A 15287-nucleotide genomic window follows, 5' to 3' on the forward strand; every position below is an offset into this window, starting at 1 on the left:
TACCCCTAGTGAGAATCATCAGGTCTTTTCTAATACAAGTTCTTTCTTCTCTTGGAATGGCATCTCAGGGGCTGGTGTTATGGTGCAGCAGGTAAAGCCACTGCCTGCAACGCCAGCATTCATAAGGGCACAGGTTTGAGTCTTGGTTGCTCCATTTCTGATCCAGCTCCTTGTCAATATCCTGGGAAAGCAATGGAAGATGGCCCAAGTAAGTACTTGGGCCTCTGCTACCCATGTGGGAGACCTGGATGAAGCTCCTGGCCTCAGCCTGGCCCAGCCCTGGCCATTGCAGCCATGTGGGGAGTGAACCAGCAGATGGAAGGTCTCTCTCTCTCTCTCTCTCTCTCTCTCTGCCTCTCCCTCTCTCTGTAGCTCTTTCAAAAAAAAAAAAAAAAAAAAGTAAATCTTTAAAAAAACCAAAAAGGAATGGTGTCTCAAACCCTCACTTCAAAAATATATATCTTTTAAAATATGCCTTTTAAAAATATATATCTTTAAAGGGCAACAACTGAAAAATTACTTGTAATGTAAAAATCTCAAAGTTCCCAATTTAAAAATTTCCATGAGGGTACTTACACAGGTAAAGCTAGGCAAGACATACTTACATCACAGTAACATGCTTGGAAAATAACATTGAATATTCATAGAAACACCATTCAAATGCTGCAACGGCTAACATTACTTTAGTAATACAAGCGTACTTCAAAAAGTTCATGGAAACGGAATTAGATGATAAGTTTATTTTGGTGCAAAAGTTTTTTTTAAATTCATGGATAGTTTTTTTTCATAATACATATTTTCCATGAAGATTTTAGAGACTCTCCTCTTGTAAGCAGTTTTGGTTTCTATTTTATCCTTTGCAACAATGGAAACTGAAAAGAACAACAACATGTAAGAAGTGGTATGAACCCCAAAGAAAGTACAGCAATAGAACCTATATTTTCCTTGAGAGGGCCAAGGTGGGGTGCTACTGAGAAGTGAAGGTGTTTATCACACTCCTACTTTTTTTTTTTAAAAGATTTATTTTTATTTATTTGAAAGAGTTACAGAGAGAGGTCTTCCATTCGCTGGTTCACTCCCCAGTTGGCCGCAACAGTGGGAATTGTGCCGATCCAATCCGATCTGAAGCCAGGAGCCAGGAGCTTCCTCTGGGTCTCCCACATGGGTACAGGGACCCAAGGACTTGGGCCATCTTCCACTGTTCCCAGGCCATAGCAGAGAGCTGGATCAGAAGAGGAGCAGCCGGGACTAGAACTGGTGCCCAAACGGGATGCTGGCACTGCAGGCCAGGGCTTTAACCCTCTGCACCACAGCGCCGGCCCCTCTCCTACTCCTATCTAAGGGAGACAGCTTCACCCATGAGTTGTATTAAAGGGGCAGCTTTGGCTGCTGGTGTTTAAGCTCTGTGACCCATTTATCCTCACCTGTTTTGCCACAGTGGTAGATATTCTCAGCCCTCCCCACACAGCAGGTATTCAACCCTCAAGACCAATCCCCTGTGAGGTAATCTGAAATAGAAGGTTCCATTTCAGCAAGGATTAGCTGAGACTAGCAGATCATTTTTCTCATATACTCAAGCTAAGAGACCAAAGATGTCAGAGTGCCAAGGACATTAGAAATTAAAGACATTCATGAACAAATAATGACTATTGTTCCCATTTACTGTACAAATACTGCCTGGCACTTTCCTATGCTGTCTTATTTAATAACAACGACAGCATTTCACACCTATCAAGCTTTTACTACAGGCTAGACTTCACCCTAATTGTTTCACTGATACTATCTCTTTTAATCCTCCTAAGAGTCTCACATCATTCTTAGATGTGAGAAATAAGCTCAGCGTATTTGCATACAGTCAGCCAGGTAGATTCTATGGTTATTCTGACTTTAAGATAGGAAGACTGAGGGGTTGGCATTGTGGCATAGTAGGTTGAGCCATTGCCTGCAACTGTGGCACCGGTTAGAGTCCTGGCTGCTCCACTTCTGATCCAGCTCCCTTTTAATGCGCCTGGGAGAGCAGCAGAGGCTGTGCCTCTGGGACACAAAATGAGGAAAGAGCAGATACACGAAAAGGAATCAGGAAATAAAATGATCCTGACAGAGAGGACAACGTAAGTTGCCTCAGGTGCCGCCCCAACCCATGGCCTGGCTCTTCAGCTTGTTCTAAGTGCTATGTAACTTGTATTTTTTCAATGGTTTCCCTTTCCCCTAAGGTCACTTACTTGTCTCAGCCTTGGTGCTCTGAAGTCAAAGGTGCCTTCATTAGAAAAGTTTTGGCCTTACTATTTCTTTTGTGAAGTGCCTTGAAATGGTTACCCAACATCTACTCATATTACATAGCTAACTATATAACAGCTTCCCAAGGAAGGGCAGGACCATATAAGACTTACTGACCTAGAAGAGGTATAAACTGTAACTTAACTAAAGGTAAAAGGGACAGTTCTGAAGGCTGACTTCCTGGATCCGCTTTGGAATATACTTCCTACCCACCCAATGCACAACCCAGCACTCCTCCTACCTCAGCAAATTCCATTTTTCTCCCCTTAAATGTGGCCTACTGAATCAGCAGAGGAAACTCTCTGCTCTTGTCAGAGCCATGAATAAAAGACAATTCAAACTGGCCTACTACCATGTGCTATATGCTCATGCCTTGGATATTTTCCTTTCTTTTTCTTTTTCTTGGGGGGATTTATTTATTTACTTGAGACGTGGAGTTATAGACAGAGAGAGGAAGAGACAGAGAGAAAGGTCTTCTGTCTGCTGGTTCACTCCCTAAATGGCTGCAACGGCCGCAGCTGGGCTGATCTGAAGCCAGGAGCCAGGAGCCAGGAGCCAGAAGCTTCTTCTGGGTCTCCCACACTGGTGCAGCGGCCCAAGGACTTGGGCCACCTTCTACTGCTTTCCCAGGTCACAGCAGAGAGCTAGATTGCAAGAGGAGCAACCGGTACTTGAACTTGTGCCCACATACGATGCCAGTGCTGCAGGTGGAAGCTTAGCCCACTATGCAACAGCACCGGCCCCACATGTTTTTCTTTTTAGTTGCTGTTAGGAAAGCTTCTCTCCAATGTAGTGGAAAAATGGAATTTAGTTGATAATAAAAAATAGCCACCTCTATCTAAAAATCAGATGTCATTAAATGATCAGGTAGTTTAATGAACAAATTACATGCAGCAAACAATTATTAACTGAATATTTTGGCCTTTCGAGTGAAGGCACATCAAGTATTAGCACAGTTATATTCTACCTTGTTTTTAAGTTATACTGAGTATAACTACCCCCTAAATTCTCATAGGATTCCCCAATCACAAGATCCAACTGGAATAAAGCAGATTTAGTGTTATTAGCATTATGAGTTCGGAAACATGACACAGAGAAATCCAAAATCAAAACTACACATGTCTTCAAGATTAGTCACACACAGAAGAGGGAAAAGAGTTAAACAAAGAGGAATTTACTTAAATGCTATTCTCCTATACCTATTGGCTGCAGGGTCTGAATGTTTTGGGGGCAAGTGTTGAGGTGTAGCAGGTTAAGTCACTGCTTGCAATGTGTGTATTTTATAATGGCGTGCTGGTTTGAGTTCTACCCACTCTGCTTCTGATTCAGCCTCCTGCTAACATGCTTGGGGAAGGCAGCAGAGGATGACTCAAGTGCCTGGCTCCCTGCCACCCATGTTGGAGACCCAGGTGGAGCTCTGGGTTCCTGGCTTCATTCTGGCCCAGCCCTGACTGTTGCAGGCATTTGGGAGTAAACAAGCAGATGGAAGAACTGTCTGTCCCTGTTCCATCTCTCTCTCTATTTCTCTCTGTGTGTCACCGTGCCTTTCAAATAGATGAAAAGCAAAAAATAAACATTAAAACTCAGAAGGTGGGGACAGCATAGTGGTGTGGCGGGTAAAGCTGCTGCCTGCAATGCCAGTATCCGATATTATTAGGGTCCTGGCTACTTCACTTCTGATCCAGCTTCCTGCTAATGGCCTGGTAAAAAGCAGTGAAAGTTGGCCCTAGTGCTTATACCTCTTCTATCCACATGGGACACCTGAAGAATCTCCCAGCTCCTGGCTCCAGGCTTTGGCCTTGCCCAGTCCTAGCCATTGCAGCCATCTGGGGAGTAAACCAGTCGATGGAAGACCTCTCTCTTTCCCTCTCCCTCTTTCTCTCACTCTAACTCTTTCAAATAAAGATGACTTAAAAAAAAAAAACAAAAAACAGAGGGTTTCATACAAAATATGGATATTTAAATTCACTTGAAAAAACATTAATGCATTTGTGTAAAAAAAGGCTTCTTTATGTAGCCACACATCAGATTCACTGCGACACACAAGCTCAAATGTTAAAAAGGAAAAACAACACAAAGAATCTTCAGCTCTTTACCTTGTTCATTGTTTCCTCCATTAAGCAGGAGCTCATCATTTTGCCTCTTCAATTCTGTTATATATTTAAAGGCTTGGTCCAGGATCATATTCTTGCTCTGCCAAAGAAAATTAATCATTTAAAAGTTCACTGAAAGGTAAAAACTTGCCAGAAGAAACTTAACGCTTAGGCTTTCTCACATATTTATCTTTTCAAAATTTAAAATAAGCACCATATTCAAAAGCATCTATTGTTTTCACTTACTAGCTATTTATTGAGCATTTACTTTGAATCAGGTTTGTTCTAGGTACTGGAGATATAAAACAAAGTCCTTGCCCTCAGACTTGTACATAAAATAATCAGGTGGTGATAAGGTTATACATGCACAACACACATGTGCGTGCACACAAACACACAAAGTGCTAAAAGAGAAATGAAGCAGGATAAAGAGAGGACTGGAGTGGAGGCTGAGGACACTTTGCTATGGACTGAATGCTTGTGTCCCCAACCTCTGAAAGCTAACCCCCAACGTGATGGTGCTAGCAGGTGGGACCTTGGGGAGGTGAACAGGCCAAGGGGATGGAGCCCTCGGGAACAGCATTAGTGCCCTTACAGGAAGAGAAAGATGATTTCTCTTTCTCCATCCAGTTGAAGACACAACTAGAAGCAGGCCCTCACAAGAACAGAATCGGCTGGCACTCTATCCTGGACCTCCCAGCTTCGAACTATGAACAGATTTCTGTTGTTTACGTCACTCAGGCTATGGTACTTTTGTTAGAACAGCCTCAACTAAGATGCTGTGCTACAATTTTTTTTATAAGGTGATGTCATGGAGAGCCCCTCTAACGTAAGGTGATACCTGAGCAAAAACCCAAAGGAAATAAAAGCAAGCAGGCCCTGTGGATATTCAGAGGAAGAAGGCCCACAAAGCAAGATCAGAAGGGCAAAGGCCCTAAGGCAGGCTGGGTTTGGCATGTCTGCAGAACAGTAAGAGATTTGAGTAGGGCTACAAGAAAGTATACAGAGGAAGAATGGCAGAAGCAAAGGTAACAGGGCCTTCATGATCACATAAAATTGGAGTTATTATTATTATTATTTCCTCTGTTAACCACAACTAACAAATTATTTGAAATAATAGGCCAAAGGGGCTGGTGCTGTGGCATAGTGGGTTAAGCTGCCACCTGCAGTGCCAGAATCCCATATGGGCGCCAGTTCGAGACCTGGCTGCTCCATTTCTGATCCAGCTCTCTGTTATGGCCTGGGAAAACAGTAGAAGATAGCCCAAGTCCTTGGCCCCTGCACCCATGTGGGAGACCCAGAATTAGATCCTTGCTCTTGGCTTCAGATCGGTGCAGCTCCGGCCATTGCGGCCAACTAGGGAGTGAACCAGAAAATGGAAGACACCTCTCTTTCTCTTTCTCTCTCTCTCTGCCTTTCCTCCTCTCTCTGTAAAACTCTTTCAAATAAAATAAAATAAATAACTCTTTTACAAAATAAAAGAAATAATAGGCCAAGAAAGAAATGCCACTTAAGTTTTTTTTAAAAAATATTTATTTTATTTTTTTGAAAGAGAGAGAGGAGAGGCAGAGAGAGAGAGACAGAGAGAGTCTTCCATCCGCTGGTTCACTCCCCAATTGGCTGCAACAACCGGAGCTGCGCTGATCTGAAGACAGGAGCCTCCTCTGGGTCTCCCACATAAGTACAGGGGCCCAAGCACTTGGGCCATCCTCCACTACTTTTCCAGGCCATAACAGAGAGCCAGATCAGAAGTGGAGCAGCCAGGACTCGAACCAGTGCCTTTATGGGATGCCAGCACTGCAGGTGGCAGTTTAAACCACTACACCACAGCTCCTTGACTGAGTTTTGATGCCACGTTCCCAGAATTTTAATTTTCTGAGCTTATCTAAGAAGACTGTGCATGTTTATCTAAGTGCTCCTTTATTATTAATAGCTTTTATAATTGAAAATATAATATGCATGTAGCAAAGAAATATAATTAATATGAAGGGATATATATTGAAAAGTAACATTCCTTTTTCCTTTGTTCTCCAGATTCAGTTACAGAGGCAACCATGATAAAATTACGTGTATGCCTTTCTAGAAATAGTCTATATCAATCCACACCTGGAGGAGCCAGCAGTGTCGAGCAACAATTAAATCGCCACTTGCGACCAGCATTCCATGTTGGAGTGCCAGTTCAAGTCTCAGTGGTCACTTCTTATCCAGCCACTGCTAGTGTACATGAGACAGAACAGGAGGATGGCCCAGGTACCTGGGCCCCTTCCACCCATGTGGGAGACCAGATGAAGGTTTTGGCTCCTGGCTTTAGCCCAGCTCAGTCCTGGCTGTTATGGCCATTAGGGGAGTGACCCAGTGGATAAAGATCTCTCTGTCTCTCTCTCCTCCTCCTCCTCTTCCTCCTCCTCCTCTGTTGTCCTTTCAAACGAATAACTAAATAAAACAAAAATATATCTTAAAGATACTTACATATAGCATTTAGATATCATATCTTTTCATAGATGTGTTTATTTGCCAATCTACAGCTGAAAACATGTGTGCTAACAATCACTTCTGGCTTTTGCTCTTTGGCTATTTAAGACGTGGCAGTGACTGCTTCGCCGGACGGAGGGAGAACACGCTAACGCCCAGCGATCTGCTGCTCCTTCGCAGGCAGAGTCAGAGTGTGCAGCAACAGTGAAGAAAATCTTCGACTACTCTGCTTCTGGGAGCCAAGCGCTGACTTGCTTTGTGCTCCCTAGGACATCAAGGAGTGAGATGGTCGCAATTTCCTTTCTTGAGAGGGAGTGGTAGGGATGAAAGCCAAGAGCAGCAAGATAAGATTTTACTTTGTAAATACTAATATTTACTGAGCAGCTACTATACACTGAAGTGTGGGGAAAACAATCAGAAGACAGTGTTTGGTATTGTGTAAGGAAGCAGTCTTTTTTTTTTTTGACAGGCAGAGTGGACAGTGAGAGAGAGAGAGACAGAGAGAAAGGTCTTCCTTTTTGCCGTTGGTTCACTCTCCAATGGCCGCCGCGGTAGGCGCGCTATGGCCGGCGCACCACGCTGATCCGATGGCAGGAGCCAGGTGCTTCTCCTGGTCTCCCATGGGGTGCAGGGCCCAAGCACCTGGGCCATCCTCCACTGCCTTCCCGGGCCATAGCAGAGAGCTGGCCTGGAAGAGGGGCAATCGGGATAGAATCCGGCGCCCCGACTGGGACTAGAACCCGGTGTGCTGGCGCCGCAAGGTGGAGGATTAGCCTGTTAAGCCACGGCGCCGGCGGAAGCAGCCTATTTTTTTTTTTTTTTTTGGTTTTTTTTAAAGATTTATTTTACTTATTTGAAAGATAGAGTTACAGATAGAGTTAGAGACAGTGAGAGAGGTCCTCCATCCACTGGTTCACTCCCCAGATGGCTACAAGGGCCAGAGCTGAGCAGATCCAAAGCCAAGAGCCAGGAGCCCCTTCCGGGTCCCCCACGTGGGTGCAGGGGCCCAAGGACCTGGGCCATCCTCCACCGCCCTCCCAGGCCACAGCAGAGAGCTGGATTGGAAGAGGAACAGCCAGGACTAGAACCCGTGCCCATATGGGATGCTGGCTCTTCAGGCCAGGGCTTTAATCTGCTGTGCCACAGCCCAGTTAAGTTTTTAAACATAATTTTGATTGACGTATAGTTACAAGACAGGGACAAAACCCTTTTTTACAATCCTTTATCCTATACAGCTTGCTCCTGATAAAACAAAAAAACATCCAGAAGAGTGGGATTAGATAAATTGTTTTCACAATAAACTGTGAGCTCAGGAGGATGGAATCACCACTCCCTTGCTATTCTCATGGTAAATTTGGAGATTACTAAGGGAGGAGGGCAGACATTTTGATCTTGCTAAAGATAACCTTTTTTTTTTTGGGAGGGGGAGCAAGCACTATATACCCCAAATTTTTACTGGTGAAGTAGACAGGCATATAGATTAAAATTAGGTTTGTGAGCTGGAAGACCACGCCTTCACCACAGCCCTGTGTAACCTCAAGCCCTACCTGGTACCTTCGCCACACCCCTGTGTGACCTATGCCCTTACCTGGCTACACTGGGTACCCACCAACCAGTCAGGTTAACTAACCACTCTCCTTTGGAAGTGGGTTAAAAGCCTGGGACATGTTGTGTCCCGCCCTTCTCTTCTTTTGCCTCTTGCCAGGAGGGGTCTTGCTGTAGCCCTGCACCTCCAGGGCGCGCGTGGCCTTCCTGCCACCCACCCTAGGCTTCCTGGCCTAGATACTCCTCCACATGGCTGGTTCCTAGTGCTCGGTATGAACCCAGATTTACCTCTTTCCATTAAATAAAGCTCTCACTCTCCTATGCATCTTTCTCACTAAATAAAAACTTAAAATGTACCATGCTGCCTCGTTTATGGATGCTGGTATTTAGAATTCTTGTCTAAATATTAGGCAAGAACCCACTTGGCCTTTTAATATTGGGGATTTATTAATAAGCATATAGTGATATCGTATGGCACCCCAAATTCCAGTAGCATATGTGGCACCCCAGATGGCATGGCTACAGCGAAGTCCATATGTCCATTATAAGTAGATAACTGACAAATATATATATCACTTACTGCATGCCACACACTATTCTCTATGCCTTACATAGCTGAACCTATATAATCAGATGTGTTTTCTCAGAATTTTCTCATAAAATATCAACTCTTTAACAATATGTCTTATTTTCACCAATTGAAACCAATATCCTAAGTGTTTGGAGAGAAAAGGTTAGTCAGAAGCAGTCTATTTTTAAAAACACCTATGGAAGTCCAAGTCTACCCTGTAGAGAACAAGGAGAAGAAATAGAAGTGTAAGGCCTCATCAAAGGCTAGGATGCTGAGAAGTCGCTCATCTGGCCATTCAAGAGTCTACTGCAGCTCAACGCTGAGAAGCCCCAGCTGTCACAGCAGGGTGCAGGATCTGGGGGGGGGGGGGGGGGGGGAGGGGGACGGGACTCACTGAAAGCCTCTTAATACAGTGATAATAAGAGTGCCCCATGACCACCACACACATCCTGCACATCCTATGCAGCTGACTGACTTCCTCTCCTGTCCCAGCTGTAGGAGACAAGTTTATTTTCTGTGACATGTGAACCAGAGAATTTTGACCTCACAGATACTTGGCACAAAGGTGGACAAGATGAGGCTACAAAGTGAAAAATGGGGTAAAGGAAACCTCTGCCCACCATAAAGCATGAGTGAGACTCTAGATCCTGCAGCCCCGACCCAGCTCCTAGATAAAAGCAGCCAGGCTCTTCCTCATTTCCACCACCCACCTCCAGGTAGGAACTGGGCTGGGGGAAACAGCTATCCTCAAAAGAAAAACTGTAGACACTGATACGTTTGCTTTCCACAACAACAAAACTAGCACAGCATCTAATCATGTAACAGGGAGGGCCACCAAAAAACAAGTCTATTCAAACAGTTTTTTAATGGTCTATCCAAGTATGAAGAGATAGCTACGTATCATTCAACATCCAGGGAAAAGTCTCCAGTCAGAAAGATAAAACATCAAACAAAAGCAGAGAGAAGGAACCCAGAGGAAACAGACCTGGAAAACAGAAGAAAGCTTCAGGAAACAAATCTATTTAAGACTCAGAGATGAGATGATACTGTAGCCACACAACAAGCACATGATATGAAAAGGAGAAACAGGGAATAAGAAAGAAAGATTGTTGGAAATTAAAAATAAGAGCTGAAATTAAAAACAGAAAAGTTGGAAAACACCAACTTGTTGAGATTGAAAAAGGAGGACAGTGCATTCCAGAGGTGCTAAAAGAAAACAGAAATTAAGTGGTACATTTAACCATCTACAAAACTGTGTGAAAAGACTGCTGGGACTATTGGAAGAATTAAAGATAAATATATAGAAAATTAAGCAAATGAAAAATATGAGGCTTTAAAAAATTTTCAAATAAATTTTTAATCTATTTATTTGATAGGCAGAGTGACAAACAAGACACAACAGAAAGGACACCACCATCCCCAAAAGCTCTTGTGTTGGAGTCTCGGTCTCCAGAGTGGCAGTGGAAGATGGCATGGACCTTTAAGAGGTGGGGCCCAGTGAGAAACCCATGGGTCACGGGAAGGGGGGGGGCTCCACCCTCAGAAGTGATTAAAGTATTTTCTTGTGAGACTTTGGTTAGTTCTCTCAAGAGGGTTATTATAAAAGCAGCAAGCCCAGCCTCCCCCTCTCTCTCTGGCTTCCTTTTTGAAATGTGCACTCTTGCCATGATGTACCTCCATCCACAGGTAGGCCCTCATCAGGGGCCTAACCAATGTGTGCGGAGACCTGATTTTAGACTTAAACTGTGAACTAAACTGTGAACTAAACAAACTTTCTTTTCTTCATAACTAGACTGTCTCAAGCTTTTCTTTTTCTTAGAGATTTATTTATTTATTGAAAGAGTTACACAGAGAGAAGGAGAGGCAGAGAGAGAGAGAGAGAGAGAGAGAGAGAGAGGTCTTCCATCCACTGGTTCACTCCCTAGATGGCTGCAATGGCCAGAGCTGAGCCGATCTGAAGCCAGGAGCCAGGAGCTTCTTCCAGGTCTCCCATGTGGGTGCAAGGGCCAAGGACTTGGGCCATCTTCTACTGCTTTCCCAGGCCACAGCAGAGAGCTGGATTGGAAGTGGAGCAGCCAGGACTTGAATCTGCACCCATTTGGGATGCTGGCACTGCAGGCGGCGGCTTTACCTGCTACACCACAGTGCAGGCCCCTCAAGTTTTATTTACAGTGACAAAAGGCTAACACAATTGGATATATACATTTAAAAAGGCATGTCTGGAGAGATGTGTAACAACATTTTAACAATAGTTAGAACTTGGGAGGGGGTTGTCAAATTATTTTTTAGATTTCTTTCATGCCTTCCTTATTGCTTCAATTTTTTTTTTTTCATTTTGTTTTGAACGAGCATTCTTTATCCTTATTATTAGAAAAAACAAAGTTGTATTCAGTAGGGAAAGCTATCATGGTTTCAACTGAGATTTTAAGTACACTTGGGGATTAACAAGGCCTGGAGAATAAACAGTGAAGAGAGCCTTGGGAGACTCCAGATAAGAATTTAAAAAGAGTAAAGAATATGAACTGACAGAAAATAAAAGAAATGCATGGTAAACAGAACTATATATATATATAAACATAAACATGGGGCTGACTTAATAAGTCAAGAGAAAACACAACTTAAAAGAACTTAGGGGGCCAGTGCTGTGGCATACTAAATTAAGCCTCCACCTACAGTGCCGGCATCACCACATGGGCGCTGGTTCTAGTCCTGGCTGCTCCTCTTCTGATCTAGCTCTCTGCTATGGCCTGGGAAAGCAGTAGAGGATGGCCTGAGTGCTTGGGCCCCCGCACCCACCTGGAGAGCCTGCCAAAGCTCCTGGCTTTGGATCAGCACAGCTCCAGCTGTTGTGGACATTTGGGGAATGAACCAGCAAATGGAAAACCTTTCTCTCTGTCTCTCCCTCTCTCTGTCAGTAACTCTACCTCTCAAATAAATAAATAAATCTTAAAAAAAAAAAAAAAGGAATTTAGAAATTATATGTGCACTGGACCTTGTGGGAAACTGTAATCAGAGATTGCTGGAAATGTGAAAAGAATCAAACAGTAGACAGAAAATGAAGCAAATGAAAAAAGACCAATATTAACTCAAACAACAACAACATAAAGGGCAGGGAACAAAAATAATCATCCCAAGAACTGAAACAACTCAGGGAATTGTCTACAAGGAGCAATACAATAGGAGACGACTTCTTACCTGCTTCAGGGCAGGAGAACACGGGATCAGCTCTCCTATTCTGTTTATCCCAGCATTGATTTTCTTCTTCCTATGCCTCTCAACTAAATGGGGAGAAAATTCACTTATCAAATCTTATTCTACTCTGCCACACTGCCCCAAGCTCCCTGGGTAAGAAATCCCTAAGAAATATTTATCAAACAGTAACTAATAAAGACAAATAACTACAATAAGTAAATACGCTTCTAAAAATGTGATAGTCTCATAAAAATCAGCATAAGCAATACTTTATTAGCATTTCAAAGAATATCATCTGTAAGAATTAAATACAAATTATGAACAAATAGGAATTGCTAATATTGCTTTACTATCTGGCCATCATTCTATTATAGTGCAAATTATTACTAGAGATTTTAGTGATAATCAAATGAAAAGAATCCACATACCAGATAAATTTTCAAAAAGTTACTTCTTTGTAGTAAATGAGGTCTTTCTAGCTGATTAAAGAACCATAATCTAGGGGTAACTAGAGGGCCTTTTCCGAATAGAAACAGCTATTAGTTATGACTGAAAATAGAAAAGAAACACATTTGGTTTGGTTTTCTCCACGAGGTCTGGGCTGTGTACTTTGGTCTCTTCTGGACAGTTCTCATGCAAGGAACTGGGCAAATGACAACTTCCCAAATGAATGGGAAATAGGCCAGGTGCACATGCTACCACTTGAGAAGGGGCAAGAGGATCCAAGAGATTATTAAATAATTTTTATAACATTACTATAACTAGAAACATTACCCTCAGATATTTTCCATTAGGAAATTTTCTGAAACCTTCCTTTCTAACAAAGGAGTCTCATTCTAAGATGAGAATTTTCAGACAATAGAACAGGTAGGAATTGTTTATATATATTATATATTATATATGTGTATATTTGCTTGAAGATCTAGTAATTTGAATTATATCTAATTACTCTTTCCTTAATAAGTCACTGTTAGGACATATGTATGGCACCACACAGCAGCTTATTCCAGTAAAAAGATTTAGTCCAGATGGCCAGAAAAGATTAAATTTAATTCATACAGCCAAAAAAAGCAAAGCAATAAGTATAGCTTACCTTTCTTCTGAATTTTCTAACAACGGTATTTGTGATTATCTAAGAGTGTTTTTTTTTTGTTTTTTGTTTTTTTTTTTTTTTTTTTTAAATATGAGGAGGTTAAAACAAACAAAAAAAGACATTAAGATTCTTTTTCCATAGTGGTGAATGGAACTTCACCGGGAATAAACTCCTCTCTCTGGGAAACAGCAATTCCCCACCTGTGTTCAACATATCTTTCCATACATAAAAGATTCCCAAAGGTCCTTTCCTTATGGGAGGGAAGATATTTATACAGTAATAAATTGACTTCTGAAATAATTTTTAAAGATCTGACTGCAGACTCTGATAGCAAATAAAATGTTATCCAATGTGCCAACTTGCAAATGTATGCACAATTAATTCTACACATGAGGATGTTTTTCAAGCTGTGGCCTGTAATTACGATGCTTGCAGTAGGACCAAATATTTGTTTTTGATATTAATTTCTATAATCGAGGACTCCACAATTTATTTATTTATTTATTTATTTTTTTGGATAGGCAGAGTGGACAGTGAGAGAGAGAGACAGAGAGAAAGGTCTTCCTTTTGCCGTTGGTTCACCCTCCAATGGCCGCTGCGGCCGGCATGCTGCGGCCGGCGCACCGCGCTGATCCAAAGGCAGGAGCCAGGTGCTTCTCCTGGTCTCCCATGTGGGTGCAGGGCCCAAGCACTTGGGCCATCCTCCATTGCACTCCCTGGCCACAGCAGAGAGCTGGCCTGGAAGAGGGGCAACCGGGACAGAATCCGGTGCCCCGACCGGGACTAGAACCTGGGGTGCCGGTGCCACAGGCAGAGGATTAGCCTATTGAGCCGTGGCGCTGGCCACAATTTAAGACTGCCCACACTGCCAGTCCCTTAAAGATCTAAAGTCTGCTGTTCATCTCTTCCCTACTCCCCCAGGCAACCAGCCTCCTCCGGAATATATGCAAACACACATAACACTCATTCTATTTGGGAATCTATCCAAATTCCCTCCATGCACAAAATCACTTAAAACACTAGCTTCAGGAATACATCAATTGCTTAAATTATCACCATAGCCTATGGATCAGAAGATGATTAGCAAGTTATCTTCATGAGCCTCAGTACTTATGTCAATTAAAAACAATAAAGAACACTTTCCTAAAACATAATGATTCTATGCTTATAACCTAGAAATTTTAAATTAACTGTAGTCTAATTTCATTTCAGAATGCAAAAAATACTAACAAGTAAAATTTAAATTATTGTATGTACCTGCATTGTGTGTCTCCCGGTTTTTCTTTCTGAAATGGAAAAAAAAAGTGCAGATAACAGGTAACATGAAAATAATGGGAAAGCATTTTCACCACTTTATGTCTTGTGAACCATAAAAATAGATTTTATGAATTTATATTTGTTGCAGCAACAATACCTGCAGAAAAGTCTTCTTAATACATATTATGGTATGAAAGCCTAACTATAATTTCCTCAGTATAAATTTAGAAGTCACATCCATTAGCTCACACCCAGAAGACATAAGTTGGGAACTGAATTAATCACTGAAAACTTCAAATATTTTAAAAATGTAATTTAGGTGCTAGTAAATTCTCAAAGTAATATGCCAAGTAGGTGATGAATGCTTGCCCTGGCCCCTGGGTATAAGTGGGTGTGGGTGTGTAGAAGAAAAGCAACTATACAAAGTAACTTTGTAATTCCCATAGAGGGAAATGTGGTAGCCAATAGTACTCAGGCACTGATAACTGGCTTATGTGTAACTTATGTTGTCCAAACTCTTAACTACATTATTTTTTCCTTCTATGTGCAACTACCAAATACCTTAGTATTCTCTAACACAGACATGGGGAACTGCCAGCCTATGAAACCATTAGATCTTGCCCTGCCAAGGTAACAACAGGTGGGACTCAAAATTCAATAAATCTATAGCAGGATTTTTAAAAAAGATTTATTTATTTGAAGTCAGAGTTACAGAGAGAGAGAGAGAGAGAGAGAGAGAGAGAGAGAGAGAGAGAAACGAACTTCCATCCACCAATTCATTCAAGAG

General features: G+C 42.3%; 1 protein-coding gene across 2 annotated transcripts in view; it reads right to left on the reverse strand.

The window, feature by feature from the left end:
- USF3 (upstream transcription factor family member 3) overlaps positions 1-15287 on the reverse strand; it is a 70623-nt gene that overhangs the window by 11966 nt on the left and 43370 nt on the right. Inside the window, exons 4-6 of one of the 2 annotated variants that reach the window (XM_062208230.1) lie at positions 14501-14529; positions 12154-12236; positions 4374-4470 (exon numbers count right to left, since the gene is read on the reverse strand). In XM_062208230.1, coding sequence (XP_062064214.1) covers positions 4374-4470; positions 12154-12236; positions 14501-14529 — 209 coding nt within the window. The remainder of the gene's footprint in view (positions 1-4373; positions 4471-12153; positions 12237-14500; positions 14530-15287) is intronic. The other variant, XM_062208237.1, reaches the window with a different exon arrangement.

This window comes from Lepus europaeus, chromosome 2 (genome assembly GCF_033115175.1).
Source record: "Lepus europaeus isolate LE1 chromosome 2, mLepTim1.pri, whole genome shotgun sequence".
Classification (NCBI taxonomy): domain Eukaryota; kingdom Metazoa; phylum Chordata; class Mammalia; order Lagomorpha; family Leporidae; genus Lepus; species Lepus europaeus.